This window comes from Sceloporus occidentalis, unplaced genomic scaffold (genome assembly GCF_023333645.1).
Source record: "Sceloporus occidentalis isolate IW3139 unplaced genomic scaffold, rSceOcc1.0.p SCAF_6, whole genome shotgun sequence".
Taxonomy (NCBI): domain Eukaryota; kingdom Metazoa; phylum Chordata; class Lepidosauria; order Squamata; family Phrynosomatidae; genus Sceloporus; species Sceloporus occidentalis.
Window position 1 is genome coordinate 82,323,543 of NW_028316986.1, and position 24,856 is coordinate 82,348,398.

The following is a 24,856-nucleotide window of genomic DNA, read 5'->3' on the forward strand; positions in this document are numbered from 1 at the left end:
TTTTAACTTCTGTTTTGATAGCAAGCAGTCCTGAAAGAGAGGGGCATGTCCGCAAGGAGATTATACTTGCAAGGAACACATACCTAGACAACCCAGTGTCTCTCTGTCATAGAATCTAGTTAGGGACGTGCATGGCCTGAGGTTTTCTGTTCTGGAGAGATAGGGCCCATCAAGAACATTACCTTCCACATAGTAGACCAGCATATACTTGTTTCAGATATAATTTGGTGAAGTATTTTATTAGAAATGACAGATCCCAGCTGGTGAAGGTATGGATGGGCGAAGGTAAGAAGGGGGACTTTCTGGAGAAAGATTTTAATGTGCTGTCAAGTCTCTGAAGGTACCATTAACTGCTCAGATGCAAGCTAGGCCCTTGTGCTGGAATACGTGCAGACTAAGGGCCGTTCTCCCTGATAGGTCAGTTTTCAGTGCTCTCTAGCATACTCTGGGGTGAGAGTTATGTGGACCACAGGGAACACATGTGTGCGCCCCCCCTCGACTGCCACTCACACAAATCCTGGTTTGGTTTTGTTTTTTAAGGCCTGACAATGCCTTTGTCACGTTAAAAGCAGCCTCTGGGGACACTATTTTTCTCATAAGTATTATTTTGGCCTCACCCTACCCCAGAGCGGGGAGGAGGAGCTTTCCAAAAGTGACCAGCATTGATACTGTTTCTGGAACAGTCACTTCCAATTATGAGTTACGGTATTAATGTAGTTGGAATAAGTTAACATGTTTTCGGCCCCTCAAAATGGCCCTTTGGCCCTGATTTTTCCTGTATGAACTATGTTTCCACTCAAGATAAAAAGAAAAGCTTTTATTTTTGTTTGCAGGTTGTTGGAATGTGTGGTTCCTGAGACATTTTGCAGTTCTTACTGGGAATTTTGTCTAATGTGAGACAGTTGACATTGGGGAATTACTACTGATACAGGATGAGCTAGGATGTTTTTTCAGCTTAATTGGATAATTTATATGAAACTGTTTGTATGAGAAATTGATTGGTTGGCTTTGTCTTCTGTACCACTTAAATAAGAACTATGAATTATTCACAGTTTATTCATAAATTGATAAAGCTATGTAGCATATGTAAATTTTATCCATTTTTTTAATGGGCATTAGCCTTGACTATTTTATGTGCCTGCCAATGCTCCTGCTCTTTCTCCAAACACAGTAGTGGTGCTATGGGAGTACCTGTTTATATACCTTTCACTATGGATGTGCTCATATTTAAGAGTTACATTTCTTCTCATTAATTGCCTTAGTGCATGTTTCAGCTAAAACCTAGTAATCTAATGTTTCTGTGCTTTGTTTTTAAATAAAGGTTATCAATTGGAAAACATCTTTGCATATCCCAGTACAAGCAAAACTATCTCCAGAAGCATCTGACATTATTATTAAGCTCTGTCGAGGGCCAGAAGACCGCTTGGGCAAGAATGGCGCTGATGAAATAAAAGCACATCCATTTTTTAAAACTATTGATTTTTCAAGTGATTTGCGGCAGCAGCCTGCTTCCTATATTCCTACAATTGCCCATCCCACAGACACATCAAATTTTGACCCAATTGATCCAGATAAATTATGGAGTGAGGATAAAGAAGGAAATGTAAATGACACACTTAATGGGTGGTACAAAAATGGTAAACATCCTGAACATGCTTTTTATGAATTCACATTTCGAAGGTTTTTTGATGACAATGGGTACCCATACAGCTATCCAAAGCCGATTGAATATGAGTACAGTAATCCTCATAGATTGGAATCACAGTCAGATGAAGATGACGAGAGGACCAGCAGAGAGGCCCAGAATTGTGGTCTAGTGTATATTTAGTATAGAAGTTGAAATGAAACCATTATTTGGGATTTCTTGATATATGCTGCAAGAATACCTGATAGAGCTGATTCTGCACACTTGGGTTGGGAGGAAAGGAAATATGATTATTGTTGGTCCAATATCCTCCCCCTGTAACTTTTCTCCCCCACTCAAGCAAGTCTTTTTTAACATTAATTTATTCCAGCATTGTTAATAATAAGTGTAGAAAAGAGCAATGCTAGAAAAAAATAAATTATAAAATTTAAGCTTTTTGTAGGGAATTAATTAGGATATAGTGATTTCATTAGGAAATGAGAAACTTTTCTCTTTGTATATAGACTGTGTACAACAATTTTACTCCCATAATTATGCAATGCTATCTTTTCCTTGCATTGACCAAATATTGTACATGCCCTGTACTGAAGTAGACCAACAGTTTGGCTTCCTATAATATTAAGTCCCCTATGAATGATTCTGGAGAGAATAAACTGACTGGCTGCCAAGGATTCCAGTTTTGGAACCAGGAAGCCTATAGCAGCAGCCCTCAACACACTGATTAGGAATACAGAGAAAATATGTGTAGGATTGTTTTATTCATCCATGTTCCTTCTGACAATAAACAATAACATTTTAGCTAATTAATTGTAATTTTGCCTAACATTTTATGAAACATAATTGGATTTGTGGTGCTGTGCAATAACACAGAATTCAGGCTGGTTGTGGTGGTGGTAGTGAGATGAAATGATATTGGCTTATCACAAAGTGTCATTAATGTTAAATAAACTTGTTTTGGTTTTTACAAGTTGCTTTTCATCCTTAGCTTTTGACAGGACACACATGAAAATGGATGGGCTTCTGTAATGCCCAGTTGCTAAGGTCTTTTAATACTAGCATAGCACTGAGCAAGTCAAAATGACTAAGAGTATCTATAGTTCCATTAATACTGTCCTGGATCTGAATCATTCCAACCAAAGGCCCTCTTTTTTCCAAATTCAGTATTTTAGGATGACTATACTTCTGCATGCTTATCTCTTGAATGGAGTGCAGATGTTTCTGTTACAGGAAGTTGTTCTGCTGCAAACCTATGATTACTACAAATAATTGAGCAAAATAATTATTCTTCACCCCAGAATCATAGCCTGTGAAATAAATGGGAGAAAAATTACAGATCTGCTTTCTTCTTAAATGCATTTGTCCCTTCTTGATATTGAACTTTCTGGTTCTAATGCTGAAATGTATAAGTAGTTAATTGTGTTACATTCTCTTTCAAGCCCTGTGCTAGGCTACTTCCTCTTGAAGAATTACCAAACAATATCCTGAGCTCCATATGACAGAAGTGCTTAAGAATATGTATATAGCTCTCTGGTTCTGAAAAATAATTTGATATGTCTTGAAAAATGTTCCTTTTTGCAGCAAGTTATTTATTATTTATTAATTCCTGTTCTATTTCTAAAAGGGACAGAACAACTCACAAGTAACTTTTGGGTAACCTTCCATCTAGTAAGCTTTTCATGGCATAGCTTCATTAGCAGAACTGAATCATTTGCCTCCAGAATGTTGTCTATGCTGCTTTTCTTTTCAACAGATACAAAACATAAACCGAATCTTTAAATGAAATAAATAGTGCAGTGTAGGGATTTGTTAATAATTAGTGCAGTGTATTTGCTGTTGTGTGCCTTCAAGTCATTTCCAACTTATGGAGACCTTAAGGTGAACCTATCACAGGGTTTTCTTGGCAGGGTTTATTCAGAGTGGGTTTGCCTTTGGTTTCCTCTGAGGCTAGGAAATTGTGGCTTGCCCAAGGCCACCTAGTGGGTTTCCAAGACTGAGTGGGAATTTGAACCATGGTCTCCAGAATCTTAGTCTGACGCTAAAACCACTACTCCATGCTAATGTATTGTGGATGATAGGCTTTAAAAGGTTCTGACAGAATAGAGTAAGGTGTGTTACAGACTGCCCATTTGGGGCGGGCTGTACCCGCCCCTTTCCCCGGTGTACCGGGGCCTCAGTTGCTAGAACGGCAGCCGCTGAGGCCCCGATCCACCGCTTTTCAGGCTGCGAGGAAGCAGCAAAATGCTGCTTCCCCGCAGCCTGAAAAGGGGTGTCCTTGGGGCTTCAAGCCCCAAGGACACCCCATGGCAGCGGGGAGGAGGAGAAAGGGGCCGCTTGGCCCCTTTCTCCCTTGCTTCGCTGGGTGCAGCCGTCTGAAGGCTGCGCCCAGCAAATCAAAGCGGTGCCGCAAACCAGGAAGGAGCTCCGAAACGGAGCTCCTTCCTGGTCTGCGGAAAGGGCGCACTAAGCGCCCTGGCGCGGACCGACGACGTCACGTCCACGCCGCCCCGTATAGAGGCGGTGCAGTCGTGACGTCGTCATGGCAGCCCCCATGTGGAAGGGGGGACGCCATTTTGTACGGACTCAGTCCGTACTTAGGGTTAGGGGGGTGCGGAAGCACCGCACCTTCCTAACCCTAGTACGGACTGAGTTCGTACTTTCATGGCGGTGTGTAACCCGCCTAAATCAGAGAAGCCAGATTTTGTGTAGTGGTATTAAAGAAGCTTAGTACAGTCCTGTGCATGTTTGTGCAGGTATAACTCACTGTTTTCAGTAGAGTTTGCTCTTTAAGTATGTATAGGATTACAGCTTTATTGTTCCAACACCTCTTCCATTTAATGTCCACTTGAGTTTGGCCCCACATTTTCTAGAAATGACAGGTATAGAAAACAGTTAATTCTGGTTTCCCCCACTTTGGGGGGGGGAGGTGCTTTCTTTATGAACAAAGGTATCTTGTTTATCACTATTCTGCATACATTTAAGTAGTCTTCTGCATATCACAGAACAAGTTCTCTGCGGAGCTAAACTGTAAATCAGACCTTAGCATTTCTAACTTGGACACTGCAAACTAGGATACAATCTACAGTTACTTTGAGATTTGTTTTTTAAAAATAAGTCCTGTTTAAAAGAGGACTATGGGAGTTCTTTCTTGTGTGATATTTCGATCTTCCAGTTAAACTGGCAAGTTCTTATTATATTTGCAATAAAGTGTAATATATTAAGATAAATTTAATCTGCTGCTTGCAGGTAAGTATCTATATGAAATTGTTTGTGACTTTCAAAATAGACTTTTCACCATTTAAACCGATCGAGTCCAGTCCAGAATTAGTTAAATAGCTATCCTGTTGAAATTAATGTTTTAAGTGCACCTGTTAGCATTTGGACCCATTAATTTTCTTTGGAACTTGCCCATAACTATTTCCAGCTAAGGAATGATGATTAAACATTTACAAATGTATACCCCCGTTAGTTTAATTAAGCCTACTTACATTTATATATGCAAAAAAATTATGCATATGATATGATGTAAATTTTCTAAATTTTAAAAATAAAACTACTTCATTTAAAACCTATTGTTTTGAAAAGAAATCAGATGAATGTTGTATTATGGTGGAGGAGGATGCTAAATTAGGTTAACAAATACTAGCAATCCTGATAAATGTGTAATGTGTCTTAAAGATGTGATGGAGGTTTGTTTTGTTAACAGCCTTGGTGAACTACCCCTTTTTAACTTTTCAGAAAGTATTTAAACTTTGTTATCAACAGCTGACATCATAAGATGGTAAGTTTTGTGTCCTATACAAGTTCGCAGTTCTGGGCCTCTCATGGCTGCCCCCTGGATTTGTAAAAAATAATTGTTCCCAAATCTAAAATTTTGTATGCTAGAAAGGAGAAGACATACTCCACAATCATTTGTGTTGCTGCAGGTGTCTAAATCTGAGGCAGGACTCTGGCTCATCTTGTTCATGTGTAAAATGTTTGACACTTTCTTTCTAAATACTCTCTACTACCGAAGCAGGGTATGTTGTCTGCACAATCCACATTTTTCAGGTTTCAGTCCCGTGTTATTTTCAGTTTTGCAATATATCAGAATAGTTTTACTTTTGGAGTAGGACTGAACAAAGTGTAAAAATACAAAATCACTCCATATTTGGTTTCCAAATAAACCATTTTCATTTAAACCTTTAAAATAGCATTGCTTCGCTTTTTCACATAGAAACATATGCACTGTATTTATGAAATCTGTTCTAATTGTGTAACTGTATTGTAAATATTGTTGTACTGTTCTCTTACTTTTTATCCTAGGGCAGGCCCTCTTGCTGGATCTTTTCTACCATATTTGTAACAACCTCTAGAATGTATTACTAAACTTCATTTTTTGAGAAAATATTCACTGTTTCAATGTGCAAAATTGTAATGGAGAATGTGTTGTTTGGACTTAATACTATACATCTGCTATTGAATGCAGTGTGAATGGGTGAATAGATGCTGCTGCTGTTACCCAAGATACCAATAAAATTTTGGTGGCAAATATCTCTAATATTTGAATCAAGACATTGTCTGCTTCAATGCAACCAAAGTGAAGTGATGGTATGTTTGGGTCAACATCTGTTAGTAAAACTTTGAGCGCCTTAAAATACTTTCCTGTGAAAGGCACTACTCAAGTTTACTTTTATATTACATTTTGTATATATGACTTTTATACTGTAAACATTCTGCTGATAAATGTTACACTTTTATAAAAAGGAGCTTGAGATAGGTGCCTTGGCAGAACACCTTTGCCTGTTTTTGCATGTAATAGCTATTTGATAATCTGTTAAATTCCTTAAATGTTGTATGGATCTTCTTTCCACTTTAAATCAGTTTTCTCTAGTGTACTGTTCGCTGGAATAATAAAATTTAAATTCAGTGAATAAGCTGCTAATCAAATATAATTTTATATTGACTGAAAGTATGTTGATTTTGTCTTTCTCTTCTGTGTTGAATTGGAATATAGATATCCTATTCATTTAATGTGGTATTGTATTTGTTTCACTATCTCTTACCCAGTTGTGTTCCATGCTTACATAAACTAATTGGTTATTTCCAAAAGAAAACAATATAGTTTAGTGTTTCTGTTTTAGAAACAGGAATACAATTAACATAAATCCAGCTTAAAACAAAAACTCATAGCAAAGCACACACTTTACTTGGCTTATTCATTTTAGAACTAATATACAATAGTAATAATGTTAAAACTTGGTTAGGAAACAGGTAAATGGATATAAGACAGTAGGCCTGACAACTACTTAGACAGTGGAAAGCATTTTGGTATGGCCTTTCTTTGGTATGTCCAGTTCTAATGAATAAAGCTATTGTGCAGAACTGAGTATGTGAAAGTCCCTTGCACTAAACTGAACCTAGATTTGGCTATCTGTAGTTTCTAAACTGTAGAATCTGATCCATGATGATAAGACCCTGAACTGTTTGGGTGCAAAGTACTGTGAAACCTGACATTCTACATAATTAGTCATCATTTTAAAAGGAAAATGATTTGGGCATGCCTTGTTCTTGGAAGGATTTGGGAAGTGAACAGGTTGGGATAGACTGCATTTGTTATCCATACCTGCTGCTATAAATATCAGGGGTGTTTCTGGGTGGGGGGAGGGAGTGGGGGTGAAGACCATACTAGCAACATATGATGAAAACCTGGAGGCCACTCCATTCACTGAATGGTGCCTGGGCCCCTTTGGGAGTTGCAAACAAGGTGGGCAGACCATAACAGCCTGGAACACAGAAGGTCCTTTTGGGCATCCCAATCCACTCCTTGGCCTAATCTACTCATGTAGAATCATCAGCCTGGCTAGGGGATGTGCTAGGCAGCCTGAGGGTGATAGCATGAATTACTGCACTGAGGTGACACCAACCTTAGTGACAGCACTGTGTAGTATTTTTTAAAAAATGTCCAAAACAGAAATGTGGAAAACTTTATCGGATACAGAATTTCCAAACCCAGGCATCATCCCTCCCTCCCTCTGTCTTGCTACTCCCCCTTGTTGAACCAACCTAAGGATGTGGGAGTGAAAAGGATTTCACATGAACTTGCTTGCAGGCCTCAGTTACATACTGTCTGCGGTTTTCTGTCAAAACTAGTTCTGATGCAGGGACATTAATAGACTGATATATGCAACCATCTCTTCTCGTGTATGTGTATAATGAAGGGAACATTTATGCAGACTTGGGTAAGATGGCACCCTGCCATTAAAGCACTGAATAGGTACTTTTAGGGCCCATTCACATTACAAAAAAAATCGGTTCTGAAACCGATTCAATCACGTGAAGTTCCTACTCACCCCGAATCTCACACAAGCGAATCCGGGGCTTGCACACCCGTTCCGTGTTAAATGGCCCCTAGCGCAGTGTTTTTGAAATCGGCGCAAATACCGTTTCTTTTGGAAAACCCCAGGTCCTGGGAATGAGAACTTGGCCTCGATCACGATCGAGACAAATTGAGGGAGGGATTTAGGTCAGAGGGTGGGCAAAGGGCAAGGCATTTCCTCCCCTCATCGGAGGGGAGGGGGAGGAGGAAAGAGCCCTGGGAAGAAGGGAGCAAGGGAAGGCATTCTTTAGGAGCCTCTTTTCCCTGCATCCCCTGCCCAAAGCCCTCTGTCGCTGGGCATTCCTTCCCTTGCAGGAGGAAAAAATTCAGGTCACGAACGGAGCTCATATCAGGCAAACCCCCCCCCCCCTTTTCAAATTCAAACAATTTTTTTTGAGCAAATATGCGCATTGAATACATTATGTTTGTATTCCAGAGGCAGATGGAGCTGGGCTTGCACTTTATATCCTTGGATCTCCTTGCCTTCTGCAGAGGGGGAAGCTACAAATGTTGCAAACAATCAGTTACATTTTTAACAATTTTTTTGGAGCAAATATGCGCATGGTTTGTCTTCTTGAGCAGATACAGCAAGGGAAGCAAAGGGAAAGCTAATGTTGCTTTTAAAAGCATAAAAAAATGCATGGCAATCCCATCCTTTGCCTGGGACAGGGGCAGATCTGACCCCAAAGCCCACAGGTTTATAAAAAAAGAGAGAGAGAGAGAGGCATCTCTCTCCCTGCTTCAGCCGCTGAAACCCCTGTGCCTGGCTCTTTAAAAAGGGAGGACACTTTCCCCGATGCCCTGCAAACGTCACCATGACGATAGCTTGATTGGCAGCAGCCACCTCGCCAGCAGACACAGAATGCATTCGATTTCTAATTTGCAGGTCAAAATGCATTCGATTTCAAATTTGTAGTGGGCACTTGCTAACGGAGCGATTCGGGGGAGGGGCATCCGGATCAGCCCAGTTCCTTCCAGGTCTTTTAGACCAGTATGAATGGGGCCTTAGTGTTGCTCTGTATAGATCTACTCAACAACTGCAATTAGTTCAGAGGGGTTTTCCCACATACAATTGGCATAGCCATACCATCCCTCTCTTAATCAAACTCCATTTCTTAAATTAAAATGATCACCATTCTTGGTGAGCAATCTTAAATATGTTTAGGAAATAGGCTTTGAAGAACATAGTGGGTTTTACTTTTGAGTAAATATAAAATTATGCTTTCAGATATGTACATGAGATGCACATGATTGCATGTTCACCTGGGATGTTGTTAAGCCTGAACCCCAGATCTCCTACATCTACAAAATAGATATATTTGCTTATGCAGATTTTATCCAGACTTGTGTCCCTGTTCTTTAAACATACCTCTTTCTCTTTATGCTATCATACTTCACTAAAGTTCACTACTTTCTCCAAGAGTTAGTAGTAAGGAAATAAATGTCATTCTTAAATCATGTAATATATTATTAATCTTAGTGTTTCTCCCTCAACCGTTGCAGCCCTCAGGCAACTATCTCATACAGTGTTTATACATGAAGAATTAAGGTTCCAGCTGTATGCATACTGTGTATCTTTGCATCATCAAGACATATTTATTTTTTTACATTTAAAATTAAGTTTAAAAATTTGATTTTGAAAAGATAACTGATGGCCCAGGTTTTGATTTTTGATTTTGAAAAGATAACTGATAACCCATGTTTATCATATAATACTTGCATTTATTTATATGAATGTTAGATATAGGTAAATGTTGTGTTTCTGACTTACAGTGGTCTTATGACAAAGTTTTCTTGTCAAAAATAATTCAGAGAGAGTTTGCTTTTGCCTTCCTCTGAGGCTAAGAGAGTGTGACTTACCCAAGGTCACCCAGTGGGCTTCTATGGCTCAACAGTGATTTAAACCCTACTCACCAGAGTCATAGTCCAGTCATCAAACCGCTACACTGCATTGCTTCTCATAGGTAAAAGTACAGCCCAAATAGTCCAACAGAGAGACCACTGGAATTCACTGGTTGGTCATTAAAAAAAGCTAGCATCCTAAAATATTGTTAGATATTCAAAAAGGCATCCCTAACTCCAACAGCAGACTTTTTTTTCATACAAACATGATCCCACTCCACAATTATAGCATTTTGATATCGCTTTAACTGTCATGGCTGCATTTTATGGAATCCTGGGATTTGTAGTATCATGAGATACTATAGCTTTCCGATAGAGACTGCTTCACAAAACTACACAGGATGGAGCTATGTGGCATTAAAGTTCTATAACTGTGCAGTATATAAGAGACCCTAGACTCCAGTGTCCTGAAATATTTGGAAGACTGCAAGAGGAATAGTGGGCATCAACTAGGTATAATCTAGTTTTCTTGTCTCCACTGGCCAACTCAGATCAACAGTCCAATTCAGAGATCTGGCAGGAGATGTACAAGAATGTGTTAACTTTAGTTGGGGATGTAATGAAGTTGGAAATGTGGAAGCTTTGGACTCTGTCACACTACACAATAGTGTTCTGATACTATTTTAACCACCATGGCGCTCATGGATTCCTGGGGCGTATAGTTTCATGAGCTATTTAGACTTCTCAGCCAGACTTCTCAGCAGACTACCAATCCCAGGATTCCATAGGATGTAATCTCAGCAATTAAAATAATATCATAATGCTCTAATTGTATACTTCCCCCCCCCCCCCCCGAAGGTGTTTTCTGCTTGGCTACTAATACAAGAGGTCAACTCAACTTTGTTGGCAGGTGGAAATTCCTGGGTATGGTTGGCTTCCTACTTATAAAGGTACAATGGGCAATGGAAAGATTTTTTGAAAAAGTAGTAGTAGTAGTAGTAGTAGTAGTATATCATGCTGATATAAAAAACCAGTGAGTCTTAAAGACATGGGAGTGCCCATAGACTTGGTAGTTCTGGGAAATCTATACTTGGGACAAGAGGCCACTGTCAGAACAGAAGACGGAGAAACAGAATAATTCCCAATAGGCAAAGGAGTCAGGCAAGGCTGCATATTATCACCATACTTGTTCAACTTGTATGCAGAAAATAGCATACAAAGAGCAGGGCTAGACTCAGGAGGAGGAGGAGGAGGAGTGAAGACAGTTGAAAGGAACATCAACAATCTAAGATATGTGGCCAATGCAATATTAATAGCAGAAAACATCAATGGAACAATTACTAAGGAACGTCAAGGAAGAAAGTGCAAAGGCAGGCCTACTCCTAAACGTAATGAAAACAAAAATAATGACAGCAGAGGACCTACATAAATTTGAAGTAGACAATGAGGAAATTGAAATAGTAAAAAAAAGAAAAAATCTTCTATCCGGGATCAAACATTGCCCAGAATGGAGACTGCAGTCAAGAAATAAGAAGACTAGGAATGGGAAGGGCAGACATGAAAGAGCTAGAGAAGATCCTTAAGAGTAAAGATATACAACTGAGCGCCAAAGTTAGAATCGTCCAAGCCATCGTAGTCCCAATCACTACGTATGGATGTGAGAGATGGAGTATGAAAAAAGCAGATAAAAAGAAAATCAACTCATTAGAGATGCAGTGTTGGAGAAGAGTGCTGAGGATACATTGGGCAGCCACAAAGACAAAGAAATGGGTCCTTGAGTGAATCAGGCCAGAAATACCGCTGGAGCCAAGATGATTAAACTCAGGATGTGTTACTTTGACCAGATCATGAGAAGGCATGACTCCTTGGAAAAGACAGTGATGCTGGGGAAGGTTAAGGGCAGAAGAAGGAGAGGTAGACTGCACACCAGATGGCCAGACTCAATTAGGGAGGACACAGGCATGAGTCTGCAGGAAATCAGGAGAGCAGTGGAGGACAGAGAGTCCTGGAGATGTCTCATCCACAGGTCGCCATGGCTCAGTGTTGACCCATGGGCAGCTAACAACAACAACAACAACAACAAATGTGAAGTTGAAGGCTTTCACAACTGGAATCCATAGTTTTTGTGGGGTTATCAAGCTATGTGGCTGTGTTCTGGAAGAGTTTATTCCTGACATTTCACCAGCATCTATGGCTGTCATCTTCAGAGAATGCTGGTATGGAAGGGAGTGGGGCATATATATATATATATATATATATATATATATATATATATATATATATATATATTGTGTGAGTGTTGGTGGAGAGGAAGTGATTTAAATGTTAATCTCTGTGTTGATCTGTTGTTGAATTTTTAATTTTTAATTAAGTTAATTTTTTAATTTACATTTTATTTTTTTAATTAATTTTAATTTTAAATTCTACTTTAACTTATATACAGGCACAGGAAGGAATTGTAAGAACTGACTTTGATATTTGATAATTGTGATAACTTTGTTATGTGCTCAACAATATACATAATCCAGAAAAAGGGGGGGGGGGGGGACCATGTAAAGCATCAGTCTGGAAATAATTAGTGCACATACAAGATAGAGCTACATAGAAAATAAGAGAGTGGACTAAGTACAAGGTATGTTTATGACATTTTATTTGAGACACTACTGAAAACAGGAAGGGAAAATGTTATGTCTAGCGTGACTGAATTAATGATGATGTACAAGGCTTCTAGATTAATAGTGACATTGTTGTGCAAAAGGTGTTGTGTGTGTGTGTATATATATATATATATTTGCTTTTTGTATTTTTGGTTTGATTGTTTTATGTTCTGTTAATTAAAATTTTGAATTTAATTTATTTTTTAATTTTTTTAACAATAACATTTTAATTAAAATAATTTATTTTTAAAAAATAAGTTTTATTTTTTAAAATTTAAATTTAATTTTAATTTTTTAATTAAAATAATTTATTTTTTGAATAATATTTTATTTTTTTTAAAAAAGCTAATTTTAATTCAAAATTCAAAATTTTGCTTAAAATAATTAATTTAAAAAAAATAATTTTAAATGTAATCAAGGACAACCTGGGGCCTCTCCTTTCTCTTCCCAGCTGAGTCTGGCCCCACTCACACCAACGCAGGTGCAAAAAAGGCAGACGCTTGAGAAGCAGTGCTGTCACCCCCCCCCTCCATATATACACTTGGTGCGCTCCACACCCTCCTGAATCCCAGCACTGGACGGAACCACTGCACTCAAGAGGGGTGTCAAACCAACGCCATTATTATCCTTACTACTTTGGAACCACCCTCCTCCAGAGAGACAGCTTCACTGTAGCGTGAGTACGCCCCGCCCCGCGATGACGTAAGCGAGAGCTGATTGGACGAGCTCGTAAACAGTAAAAAAAAAGGATGGGAAGGAAAAGAAGAACAGAAGCCTGAATACAGAGGCGGAGGGGAAGCGTCATCAGTGAGCGTGCTGCGTACGTGCGCGCGCCCGCGTCGCTGCTGCAGCTGCAGCCATGAGCGGGCCGTGCGCGCCCCCGCCGCTGCCGCCGTCGTTGTTTCCTCTGTGAGGGACGCCGAAGCTGCGTGAGTGTTTCCTTGGGTCTTTCCCTCCGTCTTCGTCCAGGCAGAGCCAAAGGGGAGGCGCCCAGGGTCCCTCTCTCAGCCTCCCGAGCCCCCTTTCCGCCCCCTCAGGTTTGAGAGCCACGGGGGCTGCATCCATACTGGAGAAATAACCCGGTTTGGCAGCGCTTTAACTCTTTGTCTCGCTCAGGGCTATGGAATTCTGGGAGTTGGAGTTGGTTGTGGGTCCCAAGCGTCCTCCCCCCCGGACGCGTCCTACATTTCAGCCTTCTGTCCAGGAGCAATTCCCAAACGCCCTCCATTTTGGGCAGGACAATAATAATAATAATAATAATAATAATAACTATAATAATAATGATGATGATGATGATGATGTACCTGAACCCGCCTCTCCCTGCAGATCTGGGCGACTTACGTTCATAAAACATCTTACATGATCCATAATAACATTCATTAAGTTACCAGTAACCCCAATCAGGCCCTCCATATCCAGACAATCCATAACTGAAAGTCAACACAATAACAACTGTAAACTCTTTAAAGTGTGTTACGCGTGCCTTAACACTTTCTAGGAGTGTGTTCATTTATTTGATTTACAGCCAGGAGGGACCCAAGGAGGCTGACGGAAATATGAGGATGCTAACCATCGGCGTTAATGAGTTTTGTGTCTTTTCAGTCCTGAATATTCTCTCTAGGCATTGAACTAATGACTCTGGTAACACTGTTTGCCATGAAATACACGATCCTTCTGCGGACTCCGGATGAAGGCGCTTTCGGGCCACACGTTCTGTTTCATAATTAGCTCTGTTTAAAAATAAACCCTGGTGCAACTTTGCCAGACCTACAGGTCACTCTAGTGATTCAGGTTGCAAAGCATTGACATTGAGGAGTAGAGCCAAGCTATAAAGGTTTGTAACAGAGGCCCCATGCAGGCTGCCAAAATGAAGCTGCTTCAGGTGACTGTCATACTGCTTTGGGTATGCTGCTTAAATGATGCACGCGTCCTAAGAGTCTGGAAGCGGCTCCAAAGCTGCACTCCACTCTTTAGGACTGGAGCATGGCTTTCACGTGGCTTCTGGACTCATCATTTAAACAGCAAGAGTGGAGGCACTGCTGCTCCTCTCCCTCCTCAGAGTTTCCTGAGCCCTTTGGCACCATTTTCCCTCTTCCTCAGGTTTGTGGGAGATCTTTGTCAGTAACCCTTTCTGCCCTCTACCCCCCCTTTCCCTTCTGAGGCTGAGAGAGTGTGACTCCTCCAAGGTCACCCAGTGCGTTTCTGTAGCCAATTGGGGAATCGAACCCAGGTCTCCAGAGTCATAGTCCAACGCTCAAAGCACTGCACCAGCATGGATCTAAATCTCTGTGTGTCCTCAGGGGGAAACAGTTCTAAAAATTTTGAGGGAAGAGGAAAAAGCTTGTGAGAAGTTGTAGAAAGGATAGGTAAAAGTAAATAATGAAATGTATATAGTTTGAGCGTTGCATTAATTTGAATTCCTGCTCAGCCATGGAGACCCACTGGATGCCACACACTCTCAGCCTCAGAGAAAGGCAAAGGCAAACCCTCTCTAAATAAATCTTCCCAAGAAAACGCCATGCCTTGCGGTCACCATAAGTCAAAAGCAACTTGCAGGCACACAACAACAACAACAACAAATAAATGAATTTAAATACAACGTGAGTTACTTAACTTCATCAAGCAATATCTATTGATAATGTATATTGTTCTGCTGTTAAATTAGAGAGAATGTCACAACTGGCTAGCAGACATTAATGGAAGTGTATTCATCCATAATTTGTGGGCCTTTTGCTTATTTACGGTATGTTTTTCCGTTTCTGGAATAAGCTGCTTAGTTTTATACTCTAGTATTCTACTCCAGATTTTTTGTCACTGCAAATAGATTTTGGTGTATACACAACATGGGAATAGGTTCACACATTCTACAAATAGCTTGAAATATATTTGCCAAGAGGCAAAACAGTTAGTCTAGGATTGCAAGCTTTTTGAGGTGTCCAGATCTCTTCATCTCCATCAGGCAAGATATTACAAAAGGCGAGGGGACAAGATGAGTGGGAAGGGGGAAATGTTGGCAGACCTCTTCTCACCTGTTGTAGCTCAAGACTGAGACACTCATTTTCCATCTACATCAAATCAGTTTTCCCCACTTCTTTGGCCCACTTCTTAGTCTGCCAAAATTAACACAGTAGTCTTGGAAACAGCTATGCTGTCAGCAAGCATATTTTAGTTCAAAGAAACATACTCCCAAGTTTTCAATGAGCTCTCACTTAGATGTTTGGGATGGGTTAAGAGAGGTTCTCACACACGATACACCTGTTTGCCATTGCAAACTGATGACTAAACTGGTTTGAAATTACAAGTTTGGCAAGATTATGAGAACAATTAAGCAAGCAATGACAAGTCTTAAGCTGATCTAGGTTTTCGGGTTCCAGTCTTTAAATGAATCCCACAGTCTGTATTAGAAATAAATATATTATATGGATAGTACTTAGCATTTCACTAGAAGACCATTCTTCAGATAGCTTTAAATGTTACAGGTGTCAGTGCTACGCCCTAAATAAAATAATCCCATTACCAGGGAAGAGGGATTTAGCATGGAATTGCACTTAAAACAAATGCAAGATAATTCTTAGTTTCTGCAGTGTGTTCAGTTCAATGGTGACTCTACATTTTGCTCTTCTCATTTCTGCTCATTCACAGTGAAAGATAAGAAAACACAACTCAGGGAATGGTCACAGCTGATAATCTCTCTGTCTCTGTGTGTGTATTCTATATACCCATTTAAAACAGAAGTCAAAGCTAAAAAGGGGTTTGACACAATGATCTGTTCTATGATTGTAAACTTAATAAAAGTATTATTTTCAGAGTTGGTAGGCAATCAGCTCATGACTACATTATTTACAAACATGTTAAAGTTCACTGCAGAAAATATTTCCAGCCGTAGAACCTAAATGAATAAAAGTCAGAGTCATATTGGCTGTTACTGGTGCAGGATGGACAGAAGATCACAGCCTCACCAAAACCAATTTTCTCCTGCTGATAATGCAGATTACTAAAGATTCTGAAATGGCAAAAGATTGGGGACAAACAGATGATAAATCTGAAAAGACAAAACCTCATCTTCTATTCTGTATAGAATGAGAGAAGGCATTGTTGAAGGTGAGAAGAGAGCAAACGTGTTTGCTTGTGCTTTCCAGTCTCCTGTCAGCTTATGGTGGCCCCATCAATTTCATACCAGGAGGAAAGCAGAGTTTGGAAAGTTACTTTCCAAAACCAAATGTGTATGTTACTTGTTACAAAGAACTTGTTAAAGTGAGGGCATTTTCATAACTCATTTTGTTAGTAGCTACATTGTTCACTACAATATTACTTTTTCCTGGTAGTTTTTTTAAAAAAGAGAGGGAAATTTCCCTAAAACAGAAGAAATACTTTTAACCCGCCTAAAAGAAAAGGAATCTGTAAATATTATGTTACCTAAGAAATATCTATCATTATAACCTCATTGTTTTTTTTAAAAATGCCTTACAAACAGAATTCCTGAAATGTGTTACAGGTTGCATATTCCTTGTCTGAAATGTTTGGGACCAGAAGTGCTTTGGATTTCAGATTCTTTAAGATTTTAGAGTATTTGCATATGCATAATGAGACATTTTGGAATTGAGACCCAAATTTAAACATAAAATGTATAGACATAGCCTGGAGGCAATTTTATACACAATATTTTAAATAATTTTGTGTACGCTGAACCACCAGAAAGCATAGATATCACCATCTCAGCCACTCATGCGGACAGTTTCTGAGTATTTTGGAATCCTAGATAAGGGATTCTCAACCTGTAATTCTAAACCCTGAAACAAGAACTCATCTAAACACATACCAGTAGAGACTACATTACAAAAAGATTGGTTCATTGTGTATTTGTATGGAAGAATTCATTTAATGTACAGAACTCTGTCATTTCACATTCTCTTCGGTTTGTATGTCTTTTGCCTAGTCCAGTTCAACTTAGTATTATCTTCTTTCTTTCTTTCTGATAGCTTGTCAATAATAAAGGTACCATTAGATAGCCCTCTTTCTATTTTCATGCTATTGGCCTGTTACAGACTGCCAAAATAAAGCTGCTTCAGGTCTCTTTGGAGGTATGCTATTTAAATCATGCATGCATCCTAAGAATCCGGAAGCTGCACCAAAGCTGCACTCCAGTGCTTAGGAATGGAGTGTGGCTTTGGTGCGACCTCTAGATTCTTAGGACCCATGCATCATTTAAATTAGCATACCTCCAAAGAGACCCGAAGCAGCTTTATTTTGGCAGTCTGTAACAGGCCATTGTGTTCACAAAGAGTGGCACTTATAGAGCTTGAAAAGTTTTGAAAGACATAGAACATTCAGTGAACATAACTTAAATGAGTAGATCATTTCTAGCTTGTTGTTTGAAATCCAAGTTTTCTTAAGAAATCACAATCTGAGCAAGTACAACCTGCTTTTTTCTTATTTATGATCAACCATCCTCTTAGTAAAATATTTATAGTAATATGTGTCGACCGCTCTGCATATTTAACACCTTTCTAGACATTTAGCTGTGGCAGGACATCTTCTGCCAGTCAGTATCCTATTATATGTCTGTTCAAAAGCACCTGGTTGTGCTCTTACATGCTGTAATTCCAGCATGTAAAATTATTATATTTTTATTAGCTCACACTGCCACTAAATGAGAATCAGGAGACACAATATACATGGTAAAATGTGGCAATCTCTGGTAAAACAGCTTGAAAACTATAGGTACAAACTTTCCCTCCCCTTTGGAGAACAGTCATTGTAGAACAAAGCAGTGTCAGCTTTTCTGCATTTGCGCATATTTTCCATTAGAAAAACATACTTATTGGCAAAACAAAAAGTAATAACAGAAGAGATTACAGTGCCCTCAAATCCTTTTAAAGGATCAGCATAATAATAAAAGTAGAGGAAGCCAAGTAGAGGAAGCTAAGTCACATCTAATCATAATTATAGTTTAATTATTCTGTTACTCAGTTTATACTATCTTATTATTTGTGTTATGACAAATACACAGAAAATGTGCCAGATGTAGATTTCTAAATCGTTAAACCATTTAAAGGATGTTCTAAAAAAGAGAGAAAGAAAAATACAGCACCCTTCTCTTAACCGTTCTGTTATTTTAATAGCTGACATATTTCGCAGGTTGACTGTTTAGCTTTGTAGCTTTACTAGCTTACATTTCCCACATGTCTTTTATTTTCACCCACTCCAGCTTATGTTGACCATGAGTCTTGTCATGATAAGTGAGAATATAAAGCTGGCCCGTGAATATGCCTTGTTGGGTAATTATGATTCTGCAATGGTCTACTACCAAGGAGTACTTGATCAAATGAACAAATACCTCTCCTCTGTCAAAGATGTGTATCTGCAGCAGAAATGGCAACAGGTGAGTGCTTTTTACTGATTTTCTTGCTTTCACTTTCTGTAGAAGGATGTCAACAAAATGTTATTGATTATTCTTTCTCTGTTAACAGATACATTAAAGTTAGTAAAATGCATATTACTGTGGATACTTCTTAAATTATTTATAGTAGTGTAAAATAATTTCGATTTTATGAAATAAGCTGCCACTTGTTGCTAAAGAAGAAGCTATCTCTATTACAGTAACCCTAAAATAGACCCCAAAATAGTGATGCCCCACTTCATTAAACTGTGCTGTCACCACTTAATACCTTAGAGGTGAAGCAGATGAGCGGCCTCTGGCAGCTACAGCTGTGATCAGGCCCCAATCAGCCTGGGACCACAGCAACTGGATGACTCAGCCTGAAAGTGGGTCGCTGCCGCAATCCCAAACGAGCCACTGCCAAGGAGCAGGTTTTTGCTGCTCCTTTTGCCGAGGCTTGAGCAGCCTCAGAACAACTTTTGGCCACTTGGGATGTGTGTCATCTGCGCACCATGCCCCCAAAGCAGCTGGAAACTGCATCTTTTGGCCCATTTGTTTTCAGCCTCAGTTGATTACTCAGTTTACTGTTGTTTTGATGCATCTTAGTGAATCCGTAAATTTCACAAAAGTGTGTGAACTCTTCCTGGATTATTTCATTTCAGGCCACAAGTTGTGGTTTTTAACACCCTTTCCTCCTGTTTTATTGAACTTTCACACAGAGAGACATAAGATTTCTGTTATAAAGATTCAAGTGTATATATCCTTAGAGAGTTTTTGAAGGAATAAACAGAGGAGCAGATGCTACCTTGCTGGAGTAGTTATTTTCCTTAGTACTAGTGGTCATGGTTCAAAACCACAAGATACAGCACATTTGCTTATGTTAAATAGATGAAGTTCTGATCCATGTATGGACTGGAATGCTCTTGGGAACCTGATGGAAAGTTTGAATATAAATGCAATAATTATTAACTGTTAGGTCTCAGTTAATGCAGGACATTCCTTCACTGACTTAGGTAAGGTTGGGAGCTGGTGGTAAATACCAATGGAGAATTTTGTCACACATCTTTCACTCCTGCTATAAACTTTAGACAGCAGAGATTGTTCTGGGATAACTGTATTAAAGAAAGCCTGGGTTATCTTTAATGGAAGCTTTGTGACTCCCAGATAACGTTGGCCTAGAATTCACATTATCCTTGGCTACTTGAGGCTTATGGGAGTAGGAGTCCAACAACACTTGGATTGTCCAAAGGAAGTAAAGCTATGCCCTCTAATATCAAATAATACTTTCAGATTAACATACCTTTCCAAATACTGCACATTTCAGATTTTCTGAGGTAGGATATAGCCATGAAGGCATTTGCTTGTAAATCCCTGGGATTTACAGGGCATGAGTACTTCAGGCTGCTACCTCAGGATTTTTTTGTGTTGCCTATGACAAGAGGCAGATGTCTGGTTTCCACCAGTCTCTGTTTCCAGAGATGAGAATATATCCTTTTGTTTTTATCCCAGGAGGCATCTCTGTACACCTGGGTTGGGCAATTGCAGCCATGTTGTGGAAATCCATAGGAGCTGCACTTTTTTTTCTTGTGTGCCTTGTTTAGCCATGTTTTAATCGTTCTTTTCCTCTCAAATTCAAGTTTAAACCAGAAGAGGCAGTAGTGGTGCAGTAGCACTGCAGAGTCCTTCCCAGAAAAAGACATAGTCCTACACTGTTACCACAGCTGACTATGTTTTATAGAGCCAGTTATTTTCTTGAATGTCTGGCTCTGAGTCTGTAGAGCTATGCTCTGTAGGAGGGAGTGGAGTAAGTAGGAAAATTGTCAGTGCTGCAACACAGGCAATACTGTAGTCCTAATTGTCCAGATCTTCCTACAGAATCTGCCTCTGAAGACACACAGAATTGGGGCATTCAGTGTGAGCTGGGTGCTGGTCGAAGTACAAAATACATTTGGCTGTAACCTCTTTAGCATCCCACTTCTTGGGGTGGGTTTGGAGTAATAGGGATAATTAGCTTGAAATTGTGTTGGGTGTGGCACAAGAGCGCCAAATGGTATTTTCTCTTCCTTGGAAGTGTAGCCATATTTTGCTGCTGAATTTCCAGTTTCAATGACAGAAGCTCACTTTTGTTTTAATTGCTATTAGTTTGGCTTGCAGTGAATTTTGGGCACATTTTGCCCATGTTTGCGTACACCTTCCTGTAACTCATCTAGTCTGTGATTTCCATCTTGAGACTGAACTTTACTGCAGATCTCATGGTTTAAAACATGTAGCCAATTTTGAACTTCAGTGCTTCTTCTCCTCTACCAACCCCCCACCTCAAGTTGCCCACACCTAGCCTAATTACGAATTATGGAAAACTCAGAATCTTCCACTTTATTGTGGAATTATAATTAGTCCTAACAGTGATCTAGTCAACTTCCTACAAACAAGTTTTAAATCAACAGCTCTACATATAAGAGAGCCCCAGAAAACTTTTTCCATTATATATAGTCAGTGAAGAGATTTACTGTACATCTTAACTTGACAGATTTCCAAAAGTTAACAATATATGTTTCTATTTCTTGATTTTAATCAGGTTAAGCAAGAGATAAGTGTAGAAGCTAAGCATGTGAAGGATATCATGAAAACACTAGAAGGCTTTAAATTAGACAGCACTCCTTTGAAAGCTGCACAGCAAGAATTACCAGCACACGATGGTGAAGTCTGGTCATTGCCTGTACCTGCTGAACGTAGGTAAGAGACACTGAGAGCCTAAAGCAGATCTGGGATTACTTTAAAATGAGTGAGCTGCCACTGATGGTCTGGGGGCTGCTTTTGCTCCATTTCACACACCAGGCCTCCATGGCTCCACTTTGCTTTTCCAACACTTGAAGTAACCAGAAGGGCACTTAAAGTTCTGGAAAAGGGCTATTACAAGCCTAAAACAAGTTTGGAAGTGGGGAGATAGCTGTAAATGGCCAGCTGTACACTTGTAGGCCTCTGGCTGCACAACTGGCCATTTTTTGGCCAATTTATGTTTAGTGACGTCATGGGGGAATACGGCAAGCCACATGTAGCACATGGGGCACACACCTCCCCAACCTTTCATTAAAATAATTTACTGGTTGTGAATATAGCTTGGCAGTCTACCAATCCAGAATTACATGTTGCAACATAAGTAGTTTGCAACTGTAAATAAGTGTCAAGGCCCCTAGGCTGGTAACGTATTCATATGTGGTCTCAGCTGTGTGGAATTGTGAGCCATCTGTACAGATACCTAGAATGTTACCGGGAAGGGTAATTCCTGTTTTTCCCCTCTTTATTTTTATGACAACAAATAATAAAAAGTTACGTCTACAGTAATAAAGTTATCTCATGTAGCATATTCCAATATTCTTAAGTTATTTTCTTCAACATTCATTAAGTATATGTTCAATTATATTGCATTAATACTTCCCTTAGTTAATCTGGTTTGTAAAACATCTTTATTTTATTTATTTATTTTATAAATAAAAATATTAAGTAATTCCCGGGACATCTCTAAAACTTCATAATGCAGACTATTCTGATTCTTGTGAATCTGGTTATGCTCTTGATTATATGTGAGAAGTTTCTGTATTTTAGGTTTAATGTTAAATACCTTAGTGTGCTTAATCCTTTTCTTCTATATTTTCCAATTAATCAGATCTTCACCAGGACCCAGGAAACGTCATTCTGCTCAGTGTAGTGACTGCAGGGTTCAAAACAACCGGGCAAGTGTAGCACCTAGAGTTCCTCAACGTCCCTCTTCCCGAAACACAAACGATAAAGGCAAAGTAGTCCGTGGCCGGGAAAAAAAGGATCCTCAAAATAAAGGAAAAGAGGAAAAAGTGAGTTTCATAAGTGTGAACGCAACATTTTAAATTCTTACAGATACTCTTCTTGCCATTTGGTACTCTCAGTATTAGGTCCTGCACTGTGAACATCCTAACAGTTAGAAGTATAAAGCTTTGGTGAAGATGCACTGAGAAAGAAGCCTAACAAGAAGCCTAAAGAAGCTACTTGGAAGTAAACCCCATAGAGATCCATCCCCCATAATCCTCAACTAGAAGGGTCATTAGTCAGGGACTACAGCAATTACAGTGATTTGGTTGGTAGAGGAAAGAATTTTTGTAGGCTAAACCTGGGATGTCAGTAGGGGACTTGGACATAAATTCTATTGTTACTTTGACTAGAGTAGACCTGCTGAATCAATTACCTGTGTGTTGACTCATTATTGTCACTTTGTGCCTTCAAGTCATTTCCAATTTATAGTGACCATAAAGACAAACATGTCATGAGGTTTCTTGGCATGTTTTGTTCAGAGGAGGTTTGCCATTACCTTCCCCTGAGGCTGAGAGCATGTGATTTGCCCAGGGACACCCAGTAGGTTTCATGGCTGAGCTGGGAATTGAAACCTGGTTTTCAGAGTCGTAGTACAAAACTTAAACTGTTATGCCATGCTGGCTCATGTCTTAACTCTCCCTTTATCAATCCACTCGATGGATCTACGCTAGATAAAACTACCCAACAGGAACCTTAAGTGCTCCAAGATTATGATTTCAGAAAATCTTTCTGAGATACACCTGATATATAAGCAGTGAGTTGCCAAACTGTTTATAGTACATTCTGTGATGTAAGAAAAAAAGAGTCTATGTCGGGATACAGACCACCCAAAAAGGGTGGTCTGCCGGTGCCTTGCTTTGCTCTGCAAGGAAGCAGCAGCAGACAAACCACGCGGCTCCCTCACAGAGCAAAAAGAACCCGCAAAAAGTGGGTTCTTTTCCTGGCGCACTTGTGACGCCCAAGTACACCAATGGCACACTTGTGATGTCACAAGTGTGCCGCTAGGCGTCTGTCGTGTCAAAATGGTGACGCCCGTATGTACAGGATGCCACCATTTTTACGTCCTTGTCACGTGCTAGGGGTGAGGCATGTATGGGCAGTTCGCCCTCGGCCAACCCCTAGTACGTCACGAGGGCGCACTTTAGGCCGGTCTGGATTGGGCCTATATTATTTAATTTTACTTCATTAGACAAAGATGTGGTAATAGTAAACAGAGAAGAACACATAAATACTTACACTTAAATGCTTCAGGTTGGCAGATTAAGGTGAAGAGACTTCAGTGGCTACAGATAACAGGGGGCAAATTAGCTTACAGTTATAAACTGCTTAGACACTGTTTAGGCTGTATGAAGCGATTATATAAATGAAGCTTGTTACTGACATTAATAATTTGGTAGGGGTCATAGCCAAACACTTTAGGATATAGACCTGTCTTTCACAATGGTGAACGGGGCAGAGAGAGGACCTATATTTCATATGCTGACTATTTAAAAATGTAACCATTTATTTACAGGAAAGAAAGAAAAAGGAGTAAGCAACAATATTTTACAAGTTTGAGCTAGAAATAATAGAATCATACATTTGGAAGAGACCACAAGGGCCATCCAGTCTAACCCTAAGATTGGTTTTTTGCTCCTCAAACACTTACTTCTTTGCATAGAACTTATAAGGTCTTTTTAAAGCAGAAGCTGGTCTGGACTAAAAGATATTCAAGACAATATATATACACACACTCTTAGCAGGTATAAGAACTTTCTGGAGAAGATGTGCGAACACAACAGGATTCTTGAGTCATTTATTTGAATGACTTCTGAGTTTCATTTTTAAAAGCTCAGTTTTACAGTAGCTTCTATTAATGTGTGCATAACCTGGATCTAATGCAAGTGGCCTGTCACTAGACTTCAAAGATTTAGCTGTGTTAGTCTATAGAATCATTATGTAGAACAATCTTGTAGTATGTAGAGAGACCTTTGAGACTAACTGAAGATAAACATTAAAAAAATTCTACTTGCCTCCTGTTGACAAACTTGTGATGCTTTTTGATTGTGTTCTAAACACTCATTATCATAGGCAGATTTGGCATACATTGGTTTCTTCACAAAAGAATATGGATTTTATTCTGTATAATTCCCATA

General features: G+C 39.4%; 2 protein-coding genes across 7 annotated transcripts in view; both read left to right on the forward strand.

Moving 5' to 3' along the window:
* LATS1 (large tumor suppressor kinase 1) overlaps positions 1 to 6,596 on the forward strand; it is a 33,464-nt gene extending 26,868 nt beyond the window's left edge. For all 3 annotated transcript variants that reach the window (XM_089530206.1, XM_089530208.1, XM_089530207.1), the window contains one exon: positions 1,322 to 6,596. In XM_089530206.1, coding sequence (XP_089386332.1) covers positions 1,322 to 1,828 — 507 coding nt within the window. In that variant the 3' untranslated portion in view covers positions 1,829 to 6,596. The remainder of the gene's footprint in view (positions 1 to 1,321) is intronic.
* Positions 6,597 to 13,268: 6,672 nt separating this feature from the next.
* KATNA1 (katanin catalytic subunit A1) overlaps positions 13,269 to 24,856 on the forward strand; it is a 33,430-nt gene continuing 21,842 nt past the window's right edge. Inside the window, exons 1-5 of one of the 4 annotated variants that reach the window (XM_089530211.1) lie at positions 13,810 to 14,333; positions 16,490 to 16,600; positions 18,708 to 18,881; positions 21,454 to 21,611; positions 22,543 to 22,726. In XM_089530211.1, the coding sequence (XP_089386337.1) occupies positions 18,711 to 18,881; positions 21,454 to 21,611; positions 22,543 to 22,726 (513 nt within the window). In that variant the 5' untranslated portion in view covers positions 13,810 to 14,333; positions 16,490 to 16,600; positions 18,708 to 18,710. Of the gene's footprint in view, positions 13,429 to 13,809; positions 14,334 to 16,297; positions 16,601 to 18,707; positions 18,882 to 21,453; positions 21,612 to 22,542; positions 22,727 to 24,856 lie in introns of those variants that run through there. The other 3 variants (XM_089530209.1, XM_089530212.1, XM_089530210.1) reach the window with 3 other exon arrangements.